At 41.4% G+C, this 16,003-nt stretch overlaps 1 protein-coding gene across 2 annotated transcripts in view; it reads right to left on the minus strand.

The window, feature by feature from the left end:
* Positions 1 to 16,003, minus strand: part of FOXO3 (forkhead box O3) — a 161,452-nt gene that overhangs the window by 23,407 nt on the left and 122,042 nt on the right. For both annotated transcript variants that reach the window (XR_002328529.2, XM_021008206.2), the window contains exon 2: positions 5,222 to 6,657. Coding sequence is in view for 1 of the 2 variants with exons in the window: in XM_021008206.2 (XP_020863865.1) it covers positions 5,257 to 6,657 (1,401 nt within the window). In the remaining variant the exon portion in view is untranslated. The remainder of the gene's footprint in view (positions 1 to 5,221; positions 6,658 to 16,003) is intronic.

Raw genomic sequence — 16,003 nt, forward strand, 5'->3', positions numbered from 1 at the left:
TTGCACATATTTCTTTGCTTATTATCTCTCCACCATTAGACTGCAAAGCTCCTTGAGGGCAGGAAGTGTCTTTTGCCTCTTTTTGTATCATCAGGGTTAACAGTGCCTGGCACCCAGTTGGTGCTGGGTAAATGTTTATTGATTGACTGATGAACAGAAAAAATAAGGTACTAGAAGAAGATTTTAGTGGGCAAATTTCAAGTTCATTAGTAGTTAAATGGATTTGTGAGGGCTGGCCTGGGAACCATCACATAATATGGCTGTTTCTAAAAAAGAAAAAAACAAAACAAAACAACTCAGTTTTAAGTAGCGCATTTACAAAGCACTGCGACACAATCTATTTCAAAAGTCAGTGCTGGCCTAGAAAGCAATTTTGGGCACAGGGTTAATGTTTAGGGCCAGTCTTAATTGGCTTACCCAAGCCACAGTGGAAAACTACCCCACACTGTATTTACAGTGACCATGAATTTACTATGACCAAGAAGTTTAGCCACAGAGTAGAGTTGAGAAAATGTTGGCCAAGATAGGAGATTACAGGTGTGGAATAATACATTCACTGTCAGAATTGGCTACTGTGTTGAACTGCTTTTTTTTTTTTTAAACTCTTTGTTACAAAGGATGGCTTGATGGGTTGGGAAAGCAAGGAAAGATATATTCAGAAACAAAGATAATTTTTAAAAATCTATAACAATTTAAAAAAATCAAATGCAGAAAAGTTATATACACAAATAAACATGGTAAAGTTGACAAGAGTTCTAGGTTTGTCTCCAGAGGATCTGGATTTGAATTCTTCCTTGACACTTGTTACCTTGTTAAGGTGGGCACTGGGGTAGATGGTGAGCTGGAAGAAATGTGTGGGTGTAGCATATTAGGAAATTATGGTGATGGGAAAACCTAAACATTTAGATCAATAACATTTTTTTTAAAGCAGCACGAGAAATTTGAGGTCACTTTCACGTAGCTTTGAATGCCAGAACTAGTTTACACTTTTCATCTGACAAGCCCCCTTTTTTCAAGGCCCAACTCATAGGCCACCTCTTCCACGAAGCCTCTCCCTAAAATCCTCTCCTCTACACTTATGCAAGAGTAATCTCTTTCACCTCCAATTTCTCACAGCACTAGCAGGCCCTTTCCTCCAAACTTCACCCCATACTTTTCTCAATTTCAAAATGATCGAATCAGGAGGTCAGGAGGACTGTTTGGGGCAGCTCCAGTGACTGGAGGTGGGACAAATTCAGGACATGTAAGCCTGTTCATAGGATCATTGAGATTCAGAGCTAAAAGGGCCATTGAGCCTAAAGCCCTCATCTACAGATGAAGTAAATGAAGCCCAAAGTGATTTTTCCAATGATTTACCAAAGGTCACACAAGTTAAAAAGCGCACGCATGTGTGTGTGTGTGTGTGTGTGTGTGTGTGTGTGTGTGTATACACTAAGTGAGAAGCAGTGTCATCATGTACATGAAGCAACTCTCTGAGGAACACATCATTCATTCAGAGCTAGAAAAGACTTTGGAGGCTACTACTGGGTACCATGTTACAGATGAGGAAAATGAGAATGGTGACTTGCTCAGGGCCACACAGCTAGTCAGGCAAATCCTGAGGCAGGATTTGAACTCATGGTCTTCTTGACTACCAAGTACAGAGTTCTCCCTGATATGCCACCTCACTCACTGCATGTCATGTAGTCCAAAGCCTTCATTTTTACAGATGAGGAAACTGAGGCCCAAGGAAGGTTAAGTCATTTGCTCAAGGTAGTAAGTAGCAGGGTTGGGACTGAACCTAGGTCCTCGAATACCAAAAACCCTTCCTACTGCACCCCAATGCTCACAGGGTAGCAGGAATAGCCACCTGAGGAGATATGCAGAACCCTACAGCCATGAGTTGTAGGCACGGGGCTTAATCTGGAGAAATCCTTTCTTTATAAAGGAAAAATGGGTTCTACTACCCATGCCATCTTTCTTTTGGTCTATGATGGTTTTAGGGAAGGCTTCCCTAAAGAGAGAGAGGTGAGGGGGAGGACAAGGATTAACCAAGGATTACTTATAATGTGCCCAGCAGTGAGGATCCTTTCAGGGCCATTCTACCCTTGTAATTTCCTAGGTAGGCCTAAATAATGACTATTAGACAAAGGGCATTGGGTCTTCCTCGTCACTTTAGATTTTTAAGATTAAATGATTTTCTCTTTTAACCAAAGGAACATGCTGCAAGCCAAGTAAGTTAAGTCTGAGTCTTTGGTTTATTTCCTGAGGGGAGGAGTGAGGGGAGAAAATGACGGAGTGCCCAGTTTGTATCACCTCCCCAAGAGGCTGCATTTACCACGCAAAAAAAGAATCCTGTTTCCAAACTTAGTTAGCTGCTTGTCACTATTGTGGGCCACAAAATTTAAAACAATGGAGGAGTGTTTCTTTCCCTTAGAAGTTCTCTGTGCATGTGTATATTTTTCAATCAGACCAAACTAAAAAACCAAATAAATCAACTATTTGACTCAGAGGGGACTTAGATGGGTTGTCTGGGTGACCTTGGGTAACTAACTAGGTTTCTCATCTAAAAAATGAGGATTGGGTGATTTTCAAGATTCCTAACAGCTGGAAATATCAGCCAAGAAAACTGATACATTTTCTTGCATATTTATTCTTTGAAATTATTCTTTTAAATAGGCTCAAGAGAAGCCTTCCTACCCAAAGATTAAACTTTTCTATCTTTGACACATTTGTCTCAGCTTTGTAACACAGGCCAAAGTATTTAATTTAGTCTTCCAGAACTAAATATGTAAACTTCTGAAGTCAATGTCCCATCATGCTGATGTGGGCTCTAGGCATTAACACGCTGGCAGGGAAGGAAGGCCTGTCACCCTAATTAGTAGCTTCCATTACAGCCTCCTTACCATCTCAAAGGCTATTAAATCACTGAAAACAGATGTCTGAATTACATTAGGGTCTTGCCAGTGCCTGGGAAAGTTGAGAAGTTTTAGTATTATCACGCTCCTGACATTCCCAGACTTATAACCACCCATCCTCTGGGGCCACTTTGTCTCCAAGAGACCCCTGAAATCTTTGGCTATGGCTCATTGTTGCTTTTATGAGTTTAGTCATTTTCAATCCTCCCCATTTGGGGTTTTCTTGGCAAAGATATTGGAAGGGTTGGCCATTTCCTTCTCCAGCTCATTTTACAGATGAGGAAACCGAGGCAAACGGTGTAAAGTGACTTGCCCAGGGTCACGTAGCTAGTGTCTAAGGCTGCACTTGAACTCATGTCTTCCTCACTCTAGGCCCAGTGCTCTATTCACTATGCTACCTAGCTTGCCCCTTGGCTACAGCAGGGTGAGTCACATAAGGGTAAGTTGTTATGGCTTTTAATTTTCAGGCAGTGGTAGCTACACTGGAATGAATAAGAACTTGGATTCAAATCCTGGCCTTGCTTCTACTTACTATCTGTGTATAACCTCGGAAAATCTGTTTCCTTTGGACTCAGTTTCCTCATCTGTAAAACAAAGAGGTTGGGCTAGGTGTCCTCAGAGATCTAGCACAGTTCCTGGTACACAGTACACACTTAATCAGTGTTTACTGACGGACTGTCCTCATAGTTAATCAATATTAGGTGACCTCTGAGTTCCTATGATCACTGATCATTTCTCTTTTTTTAATTTGCACCTTTCTGTTGAGCCCAGACCTCTTGCCATAGGAAGGTGAAAGGTAGCTAAACTTCCAAAGTCTGGCTACCACCTTGGCATTGGGTGAAAAGTCTTCTTTATGTTTTGCCTTGTAGATATAATACAACAAAAAATTGCTATGGCACAAAAAGTTTGGGAAGTCTTAAGACTAGTTTCCATTCCGTGTCTAAGTCATACACCGTAGCCTTAGCTTTCCAGCCTCTCCTTCCCTAGCTCTATGATCCAGCTAAACAGGCCTTCTCTTGGAACACTCCTAATCCCAATCCATCCCTTTTCAACCGCCATGGTGTTGAGAGAGTGAACTCTTGCTATGAAAGAGTGAACTCCCCTGAGGGCAGGGAATGTTTTTTCCCTTTCTTTGTATCCCAACCACTTAACATAGCACCTGGCACATAGTAAGCCCTAAATAAATGCTCATTCACTGAGTGAATAACTGGAATGCATGTCTTCCTCACAAAGTCCTTCTTCTCTTCCTTTAAAACACAGCTCAGGAACCATCTTCTGCATGAAGCCTTTCCTGACCAGACCAGCCCCTCCCCCGAAATTGCTTGTGTGTTCCCACCCAAAATGGCATTAAATCACTTTACAGATTTATTAAAATTTCATTAAGACTTTTGGGACACCCTTAAGAGTTATTAAAACTACTAAGATTTTTGAGACACTCTGTATTTGTATTTATTTGCTTTATATTTACGCTATCTATCCATGTGTATACAGTCTGTACATGTATAGTGTGTACAGAAAGTACATATTTCCTCTGTTAGAACGTAAGCTCCTCAAGATTATCCCCTAGTGGCTGGCACATAGTAAACACTTGTTGCCTGACTGATTATTTGTTTTGTAAGGTGGGGGAGGTAGAGGAACTGAATAATAACAACTCCTATTTACAGAGGTCTACCAAGGGCTTCGATTTCAAACGCTCTTTAAAAAAAATAATAGCAGTGTAAGTCTTAAAAAATACAGCTAACATGGTTGTGGAAAAATAACCCATTAGGTTTTGCTTCTGGGATGATCCCTCCAAAGTTACAGCCTTGAGAAAATGTTTTATAGCTAAATTTAGAACTGATGGAAGGCACATTTAAAGAAAAACAAACAAACAAGAAATCAGGTAAGCCTGAGGTGGTGCAGACCTCATTCACTGATACTACTTCAAGTAGACCAGAGGGTTAAGTGGCAGTAGGATGCCTATTACTGACAGCAGAGACCTCGAGTATGGAGTGTAGGGGCAAGTGAGGCCCCAAAGTCCTCTACCTCCACCCTGGAAACCTTTGCAGGGCAGGAGGGCCAGGAAGAGGGTAGCATACCAGCAACCAGCCTGGAGACTTATCAGGTAAGGCTTTCAGCAGATACCAGTTTCCTGTTTGCAGACCCCGTGTTAAAGCTTTACTTGGCTTGGTACTAACTTACCAGATTTTTATGAAAATCCCTGAGAACTCACTTCCTAATGTGTTGTAAAAATCAAAGTAATGGCAAATAGATGAAAATCCCCCCTTTTCCCAGATCTATCCACCCTCCTTTTAAAATTTCATCACAGCTACAGGAACACTGACCTGCTTTGCCCATTCCCCCTTTCCTCAAAGGTCCTTCAGCCTGGCACCCAACTCTGAGATGAGGCCTGCTTAGCACCAGTGAAGTTCCCCACATTCAGACTGACAACGTTTTGAGCAGAGATGAGGGAATCAAAGTTAAAATCCAACCCATCAGCATCCATGAGTTCACTGCGAATGATGGATTCCATGTCACATTCCAAGCTCCCATTAAAAATATCCAGGTCCAAATCACTTGGGAATTTTTCATGGCCCATGACTGGAAGGTTCACACTAGTAGAATACAAAGAGGACCCTGAGAGTGAGTCAGAAAGGGTTTGCATAGAATGGCTGGCGGGTGACTGTTGCTGGTGTTTGGCTGACCCTAGGTTGTTGGTGTCACTCAAGCCCATGCTATTGACGGCATTAGACAAGGCACGGTTACCACCAAGAGGACTCTGGGTTTGGTGCTGCTGGTGGAGTAGATTCTGACTGACCAAACTTCCCTGGTTGGACTGAGCAGCAAAGGACATCATCGGGTCATTGCGGAGCATGACATTCCTTCGTGAATTCTGGGCAGACACAGCTGTGCTGGCCTGGGACATCAATGGATCTGACTGAGTCATCATGACATCGCTATGGCTCAGCGAGTCGGATGTCAGCAGGTCCTGGAGGGACTGGTTGCTGTAGTGCGACATGGAAGAGAAGGTGGCCGGCTTATTCTCTTGGATGGTCTGCATGGGAGACTGGCGTAGAGAGTTCAGAGAAGAGGGGCCGAACACAGCATTATTCAAGCTGCCTGACGGAGACCCCAGACCTGAGCCCTTGGTGGTAAATGGGAAGCTAGAGCTCCTCTGCATGAGTCCTGACGATGGTGACTGCTGGGAGGGCGGGAGCGCGATATTGTCCAAGAGGTCATCCATGAGGTTGTCCGTTAGTCCATCGTTTAAGTTCATTGTGCCTGCCATGTCGGTCAGCCGTGGAAGTTCCACGGTACACGGTTTGCTGACCGACGGGGACACGCTTGATGAGTTGCTATACAGCATTGGGGAAAGCGGCGGGTCGTCATCCTGGACATCATCCAGCTCAGTGGTCGCCAGGATGGGTGACAAGCGTCCGCTTACTGTGCTGGCGTTGGAGTTGGTTCGGGAGCGGAAGTCTGTCCACGCGTCCAGCTCATCGCTGCTTCGAGAGGTGGGGCTGCCCGGCCACTTGGTGAGCTGGGAAGGGCTATCTTCTGTGGTTTCCTGGGAAGCCTGCAGAGAAGCCTTTTTCTTAGCTGCCCGCCCCCTACTCTTGGTGTACTTGTTGCTATTGTCCATGGAGACGGCTCTTCGCCGAGGGGCCTTTCCGCTTTTGCCCCCGTCTGGATTGATCATCCACCAGGAACTTTTCCCGGTCCCTTCATTTTGTACCCTTTTGAATCGACTGTGTAGGGATAAGTTGTGACGGATGGAGTTCTGTAAGAGGGAGAAAAAAAAATCCACAAATTTTAGAAAAAGTCGTTGTACCCCCGCCTAAAAAACCCAAATCTATTTAAAGTCTAATTAAAACTAAGCATATTGGAACAAAATCAAATGTCACACAAGGACACAGAGAATTTGCCCCTTGCATGTTATGTTGTCTAAAGTAGATATACATCCTTTATTTCCAGCCATTAGGAATGGTAAGACACCCCTGTTGGCCTGTGGTTCCATTCTCTACATCCTCTCCTGCCAAAGACAGGCTCATATCTCCGCCTGCGACATTACTCCCAAACATATGAAGAGTGACAGAAAGATTTGCTTGAGTACTAAAAGGTGGGAGGTAAAAAGATTAATCCCACCCCCCACTCTATCTTCTATCTTCCTCCTACTCCTCACTATACCACAAAAAATACAAATCACAGCACCTGCCATGAAATAATCCACTCCATCTGGTAGATAAGTACACCTGACAAGAATGACCCAGATTCTAGTCCTTGCTCCCTCACTGACTAACCCCCTGTGACCATGGGCAAGTCATTTAATCAGCCTGAACTCCAGTTTCCCCATCTTCATTACAGCCATTATAATACTTGCCCCATCCCTCTCTGACAGTGATGATGTAAGGATAATATATGTAAAGGTCTTTTGGCTCTTCAGAAGCAATGCTCAAAATGAATTCAAGGGGTTGTCACTTTTGTTATTACTGAGCTCACTGGATAGATCCAGTGGGTGATGCATACACCCCAGCATGGACAGATCCTAATTTGCAAATGCTTCCCAGGAAACCTAAGAGAGAGTGGGGGAAGAGAAAGGCTGGCATTCTCCCCATCAGGTCTTCGAGGCCAGCTGAATTAATCCAACTTAAAGATGAAATAGCTCTCTTGGCGTTCTATATTAAAAGAACAAATTTTAAAGTTATCCGAGTTTTAGAAAATTGGCAATCACCAACTGTATTTATGTAGATGATACAAATCCATGTGTTCCACCAGAATGTCTTTAAAAAACAGAGAGTCAACAGGATTTTACTATAAGCAAACAACTCCAAACATGTGAAGCATGTGCTCTCATGGAAGACAGGACTGCAGTGCTGATGGGGGTAACATAACCAAGAGTCCCAAAGCCAGTTTCTTTGGCATTTATACAGCTGCCATAAAGAAGCATCTGAGATAGAATATATAGGTGATACATGTGATAAATGGCTGAAAAATAAAGCCAAGTTTGCTTGGGAGATTATATTCTACTGCTTTTTATTCTTATAGTTCTTTAAATAATATTTCTCTGCTAATGTCTTGAGAATTTATATTTCTTTAAAATGTAAAAAAAAAACCCAACCCAACCCAACACTCCCCCCAAATATTTCTTATCAAAGAAACTAGGAACACCCAAAAAACACAGATTAAAAACAACTGGGAGATAAAGTTAAAAAATAGTCCTGTTCAGAGTAGCTCTTCTATCAAAATTGACCCAAATTAAGCAGATACCTTATGGAAAGGTCTTGAGCTTTATTAGGAGACAATGTGGGCTAAGAATATCCTCTAGGTCCAACAGACTCAGGGAGGCAGCAGGTCACCACCAAAACCTAAGCCAACCTTTCACTGCATTAAAGCATTTTAGAAATTTTTAGTATCAACCATCTCTTTCACTTCTAATGGGACTGGAGCTACATTTGATGTATGAGACAAGAGTTCAAAATGACACCTACAACCAACAAGATACTCTTGGGAAATCAAATGTCAACCAATAAGAAGTAGTCAGGCTTGTTTTCCTTTAAGGAAGATTCCTTGTACCTTGTGGATCCCTGAGGTCTTTGATGGGGGCTTTTCTCCATCCATGCAGTTCATCCTTCTTACCCTATGAGACACTCATCCATGCCTTCCCACAGACCCTTCACTGAGGCTGCCTCAATGTGCTGGAGGACTTTTTCCATGCATGTCTTTTTCCATTTTATGGGCAACAATAATAGGCCATTTAAAAAAATTTTTTTAGATTTTGTTTTCGGATACAGTACGGAAGGAGAGAATGTATTTTCAAGTTTTGCTAAATCCCAACCAACTACAAAAAAGGGGGGTGTCCCTTGAAAAATGTCCCAATGTTAATGATCTTTTATCTTACACATGCCTGTTTATGAGAGGCAGCCTGGTGGCCTCAGAATCAGGAATATGGGTTTAAGGCCTGCCTTTGGCACACTCCCTATGTGCAGCTAGGTGGCATGGTATATAGAATGCCAAGCCTGGAGTCAGGAAGACTCATCTTCCTGAGTTCAAATCTGGCCTCAGACACTTGCTAGCTGTGTGACCCTGGGCAAGTCACTTACCCTTGTCTGCCTCAGTTTCCTCATCTGTAAAATGAGTTGGAGAAGGAAACAGCAAACCACTTTAGTATCTTTGCCAAGAAAACCCCAGATGGGATCACCAAGAGCTGGACATGACTGAAATATGACTGAACAATTTTGGCACAAAGTGTGTGATTCTGCGCAAGTCACTTCTGGTGCCCCATGAAACTCTTTAAGACTGTAAACTGCAGAGCAGATGATAATCTGTATTCATTGAGAAAGTTTCCTCACCAGAAGTTCTCTATGTTGATTAAAAAAAAAACCAAATAAAAACACAGGTCTATTCCCCCCTCCCCCATATATAAGCGAATATACTTATCAAATAGAACAACCCTTTTGGAGGTATAGTAAAAGAAGTGTTTTTTCACCTAAGTTACTTTCCAGAGGGGGTGTAGTGCAAGGATCGGAACATTTCTGTCTAGAAACGAAGACTTTTAAATCATTTCTTTATATCTTACACTTCCTGAGAATAAGTTTTCAAGAATATCTAGAAGTAAATCAGTGTCATCTGATTTCATTTTCACAAAAATATCCACTATTGGGTGGTGGGGAACACATTTATTGCTCTTAAATCTTTTATTTTATTTTTTTTAGGCAATTGGGGTTAAGTGACTTGCCCAGGGTCACACAGCTCTAAGTGTCAAGTCTTTGGTCTGAGGCTGGATTTGAACTCAGGTCCTCCTGACTTCAAGGCCAGTGCTCTATCCACTGTGCCTCCTGGCTACCCCCTTTTCTTAAATCTTTCTTTTTATTTCACATTTACTGCTCTTCAAAAATAAACCAACAAGTTTTTAAAAAGAGGTTGTCTTTTAGAAGAGTTGCCTTGAAAAGGTAAGCAACTGGTTTTTACCTTCCTTCTACTATAGCATATGACTGTCCTAAGATATTCTTGCCCCTAGGAAATTGGCCATTATAATGAGAGAGAGAGAGTCCATTATTGATTGTACTCAGCAATTTTGATTTTCTTTGGATTCTGAAATGAAATCTAATTTATTAAATAGGTGACTTATTTCCTAGTCCCAAGTCTGCAAGACTCATTTTGGAGGTTATTAGTGACAGAATACATTCCCCGAGGCGTCTCATTAAATTACCTAATAAGACCCAGACAGGTTTTTCCAGTAACATTAGTAAAACACAAGACACACATATATCCAAACATACTCTACCATTAACCCCCATATAAACAGATTTCCAGATACATAGACCTTCCATTGACACATCTCACACTCTACATGATGGAACATTTGTAAAACATCTACAGTCGGATTCCTGGTTGCTTTAAAAACTACCTAATCTTCTACTATCATCATCTTGAAAAACGCCAAAATTAGCAGCTGTGATGTGTGTTGGCATTCTTTTTGCAGTTGTCATGCGTTTGTTACCTGAGTTTAAATTCTGCCTCAGACATTTACTAGCTGTGTCCTAGGCAAGAAACTTTAACCACTCTCTGCCTCAGTTTACTCATCAGTTAAATGGGGGGAGGAAGAGTATCAGCACTCCTCAGAGTTGTTATAAAAATAAAATGTGAGATGCGCGTGAACTGTTTTGCAAACCTTACAATGCTCCATAAATGTTAAGTCACTGTTACTATTATTGTTGCTGTTACTAGTTTTCCTACTGAAACTTGGAGAGAAAAGCTTAGAATCACAAAACCTTATATCTGGAAGAGGCTTCAGATAATAGCTAGTTGGATCTGTACCTGACCAACAATCCCCACTCCAAAATTCTCCCAAGTGGTTATCCAACTGTCCTAGAAAACCCCAAAGAGGAGGAACCCACCACCATTCATGGCAGCTCATTTGTCTTTTGGAAAACAGCTATGGTTATCAACTCCTCTTCTCCCCCCTTAATTTTTTTCCCTTCTCTAAAGCTAAATATCCCCAGTTCTTTTTACTGATCGCCGTGTATCCCCTAGTCTCCAGGCCCTTCCTCACCACCTTGGTTATTTTATTCTGGAAACACTCCAATTTGTCTTCATTTTTTCTAAAATGTGGTACATAGAATGGAACTCTGTACTGCGCATATGTTTTGACCCAGACTGAATAAAATGGAATTGATCACCTCCTTCTGAACATTACATCTCCTTTATGATGCTACTTGTTTTTTTTTTGTCTGCCAACTTCAAGTCCATAAACCTCATCTCCCCATATCTTGCTACTATCATGTACCTTATACTATGAAGTTGATTGTGTGAATCAAATGTACAACTTTAAAGTTATTCCCATTGGCTTTCATCTTACTGAATGCTCCAAATCACTAATAAGGGAAATGCAAAGTACTCTTAAGTTTTCATACCTAGCAAAATGGCCAAGATGATAAAAAGATGGGAATAGTTAACATTAGAAGGGTTATAGAAAGACATACTAATGCTCTGCATACTGAATTGGTCCTATCATTCTCATAAGCAATTAGTAATTGTGCAAATAAAGTAGTCAAAATGTCCACACCCTTTGACCCAGACATTCCACTTCTAGGTATATATACTCCAAGAAGGTCAGTGATATAAAGAAATGCCCCTACATACACCAAAATATTTACAATAGCACTTTTCATAGTAGCAAAGAATTGGAGGGAAAAAAAGAAGCCTATCCATTAGGAAATGGCTAAATGAATTTTGGTACATGAACATAATGGAATAATATTGGGCTCTAAGAAACAAGGAAGATTAAGTATACAGAGAAGCATGGAAAGATTTATATGAACTGATGCAAAGTGAAGAAGGCAGAACCCAGGAAACAATAGAACATTATCAATAGTGTCAATGAAAAGAGCAGTATCAACAAAGTGATCAAAAATGAATGCTGTGAAAATAAAATGACCCAGCCTGGTCCCAAAGAGAACACCCTTCCTTTCACTTCTCTTTGGGAAGGCTAGGGATAGGGGAAAGAAGATGGGAGGAACTATGGATGCGGAACACTAGAGATAACATCGAACTTTCTCAGCATGCTAGTTTTGATGAATTTTTTTTCCTTTTTAAAACAAATTTTATTATAAAGAATGCCTCTCTTGGAGGGATACAGGGAACAAGAAGAAAAGGAACACGCCTTTATTAAGCACTGCTATCTGTCAGGCACTGTGCAAAGCTCTGGGAAATGTGGGTGATATAACCTAACCTGTCCAGTTAACACCTTTCTGGATCCTAATTCTGTTTTCCCATGTGTTATACTTCACAGCTTTGCATTATCTTCAAATTTGATAAGCAGAATCTTTATGATATTTCATCTATGATACTGATAAAACTTTTGAGTAGCATAGGGCCAAGCACTGATCCTTGAAGCATCCTATTAGAGACTTCCCTTCAACATGACACCAAACCATTAGTGACTACTGTCTGGGTCTGGTCATTCCCCTAATTCTATTATCTATCTATGATCATTTAGCCTATACTGTTCCATTTGGTCCACAAAGGCAGCATGACAGACTTTATCAAATGCTTTGCTGAAACCTAATCATATGCTGTCTATAGCATTCCTCTGACCTATGAGGCTAATTACCCTGTCAAAAAGGTAATGAAGTTAGACTGGCATGACTTGCTTTTGATGAAACCATGTTGGCTTTTCCAGATCACTGCTTTCCTTTCTAAATGCTCACCATTCATCTCTTTAATAATGTGTTCTAGAATTTTGCTAGGAGTAGAAGTCAAGACAAGTGTAAAGACCACATCTTTACTGTTTTTCAAAAATCGGGACACTTGCCCTTGTCCCTTCAATCAACCAACAAGCATTGATAAGTACCTATTATATGTCAGGCCCTTTTCTACGTGCTGGGCATACTGTAACAGAAAAAAAAAGTAGTTCTTGCCCTCATTAAGCTTACCTTCTAATGGGCAGGAATGAACACACTCACATGCGTCTATGTGTATACACACACACACACACACACACACACACGTTCAGTTGTTTTTCAATCGTGTTTGACTTCATGGCCCTGTTTGGGTTTTGGAGTGATTTGCTGTTTCCTTCTCCAGTTCATTTTATAGATGAAGAAACTGAGGCAAATAAAGTTAAATGACTTGCCCAGGGTGACACAGCTAGTAAGTGCCTAAGGCCAAATTTCAACTCAGGTCTTCCTGACTCCAGGCCTGGCACCCATCTAGCTGTGTTGAGAGTGTGAGAGTGTGTGTGTGTGTGTGTGTGTGTGTGTGTGTGTGCTTACATGCATATTTATAGATATATTTACATATACATACATATAAAAAGTACAAGATAATTTTTTTAGGGGGAGGAATTGGAAATTGGAAGGAAGGTCTTATGCAGGAGATGTTGCCTGAGCCTAGCCTTGAGGGAAACCAATCTTTCATCTTATCCAATCCCTCTTTTTAGGGATGAGGAAATTGAGGCCCAGAGAGGTGAAATGATTCACTAAGTTCACAGTGACAACATGTGGCAGATCCAGGACTGACGTTTCATTTATTGTCTTTGCATTCCCAGCACCTAGCCCAAGGCCTGGCACATAGGAGGTGCTAAACCCCAGTCTTCTGATTCAAAACCCAGCATTCTTTCCAGGACATTATTTTACGTCTGTTACCAGAGGACTAGCCTGGTTAAGTCTGGAGAGACTTATGCCAGAACGTTAGCTACCAGGTTATAACAAGTTACCCAACAGAAAGAATCCTTCTGGGAAAGGTAAAGGATCACAAACGTACTGTCTTTCCACATTTGGGAAAAGACTGCATGATGCCTGTCCCCCTCCCTCCCATAAATGGCAGGCAGACAGAGCCCTGGACTTAAAGTCTGGAAGACCTGAATTCAAATGCTACTTCAGACACTTACACTCTATAGCTATGCGACCCGGGCAAGTCACTTAACCTCTTTCTTCTATTCCTCATCTATAAAATGGGGATAATAATAGCACCCACCTGCCAGGGTTGTTTTGAGGATCAAATGAGATAACATGTATAAAAAGTTTACACATTTTGGCCATGCTATGTAAATACTGACAATGTGATTCCACTGAATAATATTATGTCTGAAGAGAAATCAAAGGTATGTATTCATGTGACCTTTTTTCCTTTCTTTCTTTTTTCTAAATTTTAAAGGCAATGGGGGTTAAATGACTTGCCCAAGGTCACACAGCTAGCTAGTAAGTGTCTGAATCCACATTTGAACTCTGGTCCTCTCGACTCCAGGGCTGGTGCTCTATCCACTGTGCCACCTAGCTGCCCCTTTTGTGACCTCTTTTGATATTGTTGTTTTAATATTTTTTTTTATGTTATCTCTATGGCAGCCCAGAACCCACTAGCATTAATTACTAAAAGAACTGGTAAATCTGTGTCCTGGATGATTCCACCTGAGAGCAGTAATAGCATAACCTCACCTAGCACTATACTCTGTCAAAGGGGCCATGGAATTAAGGAATTAACAGTTCCCATTCACAAAGGCTACATTATGTAAACCACGGGCCCAAGTTTCCCTAGCTCAGCACTCCTCAAAGGAATTAGCATAAAAATGACTGTACTTAACCAGAACCTGGTCATTATTTTCTAGGACATACTGAAAATAATTTTCTACCTGCAACACAGGTTATTGATTCTGTGTTCCCAATCAATCCATAAGGGAAGGCAGATGGTCTAGAAATATCTAAAGCGACCCTGTGCATGCCACCAAGCCTCCTCTCTGGACCTGTTTCCTCATCTGTCATTTGGGGGGTGAGAGGTGTTGGGCTGGATGACCTCTAAAGTCCTTTAAATCTAGGATTCAAAGAAACTAGCCCTTGATGAAAAGATATTAATTCACATACATGTTGCGCTCTAAGATTTGCAAAGCACTTTGTAAGTATTCTCATTTCACCCTCACAACAAATCTGCAATTATCCACATTTTACAGATGGTGGAAGAAGAAAAAAACAAAAACAAAAACAAAACTGGAGCTGAAAGACATTAATTGACTTGTCCAGGACCATACAGCTAGTAAGTGTTTAAAGTGGGATTTCAATTGTCTTCTTATTAATTCCAAGTGTAGCATTCTACCTACTGTACTACCCAGCCATTTCAGACAGCAGGTAGAGAAATCATATAACGGGTAATCCTCATTACGTTTTAAAACTGAGGATCTGTGCTCTTTCTCTCTCTTTCTCTCTCTCTGTCTCCAACTATATCTATCTCTCTATCTACACACAGATGCACTTATTATTTACTACTTAAAGTCCTCGGCTGAATATACCAAACTGGAGTTGAAGAAATTTTGAGTTGAAAAAACATCAAACTTTTGAGGAGTGCTTTATTGGCACTAGTACCAGTCAGGGGCAACTGGACGACTGTTCCATTCTTCTTCATCTTATAAATGCAAGAATCCCCCAACTCCTCCTCCTTCTCCATGTCCATTTCAGCCTCTTCCAAACTGTGTTTACCTTGTGAAGCCTGTCCATTAACCCAGACACCAGCTGCAAAGGCTTCCAACGCAAAACAGAGACTTTTTTGTCTAGAAGCAACATGTGGTATCAATTTATCATTCTCAGCCACAGCAACAAGGAATCCACTCACGTTAAAAATAAAAAGGGAGTTGTGTAACTTAACTCTTAAGAGCGCCCCCCCTCTAATTTTTTAAGGGGGGGAGGGTGTAGCAGGGAAGGAAGATCAACAAAATGAGATGCAGCTGGCAATTCCTGAGACCCCTTACACTCTTGTCTGTTTGCAGGTCACCATTCAATACAAGTGACTCTGGTTCGTCTTTGGCACTCAGGGCTGTTTCCAGAAGACAACCCACAAACACAGCCCCTCCTCCTCCTCCTCCACCCCTCCCCCATTTATGCACGTGGTCATTGGCAAGCTCCAGTATTTCAACTATCTTTCTGCTAGACTTGTGGTCACTGATAATGCAAAATGAGACTGCAAAGTGTCTTAATTCTATATTTGTATCTGCTGAAGAAAGGAAGATAAGAGTCACATGGATGTTAGGGTGTGTACCACAGTGCAAAAAATGTGAAATTACACCTTCTGCAGGGAAGCCTACAAAGAGAAAAAAATTCTTTAAAATGAAAAGCTTCGGACCCCTCAAAAAAGAGACATGA

Source organism: Phascolarctos cinereus, unplaced genomic scaffold, assembly GCF_003287225.1.
Source record: "Phascolarctos cinereus isolate Bilbo 61053 unplaced genomic scaffold, phaCin_HiC Scaffold_5;HRSCAF=322, whole genome shotgun sequence".
NCBI classification, from domain to species: Eukaryota; Metazoa; Chordata; class Mammalia; order Diprotodontia; family Phascolarctidae; genus Phascolarctos; species Phascolarctos cinereus.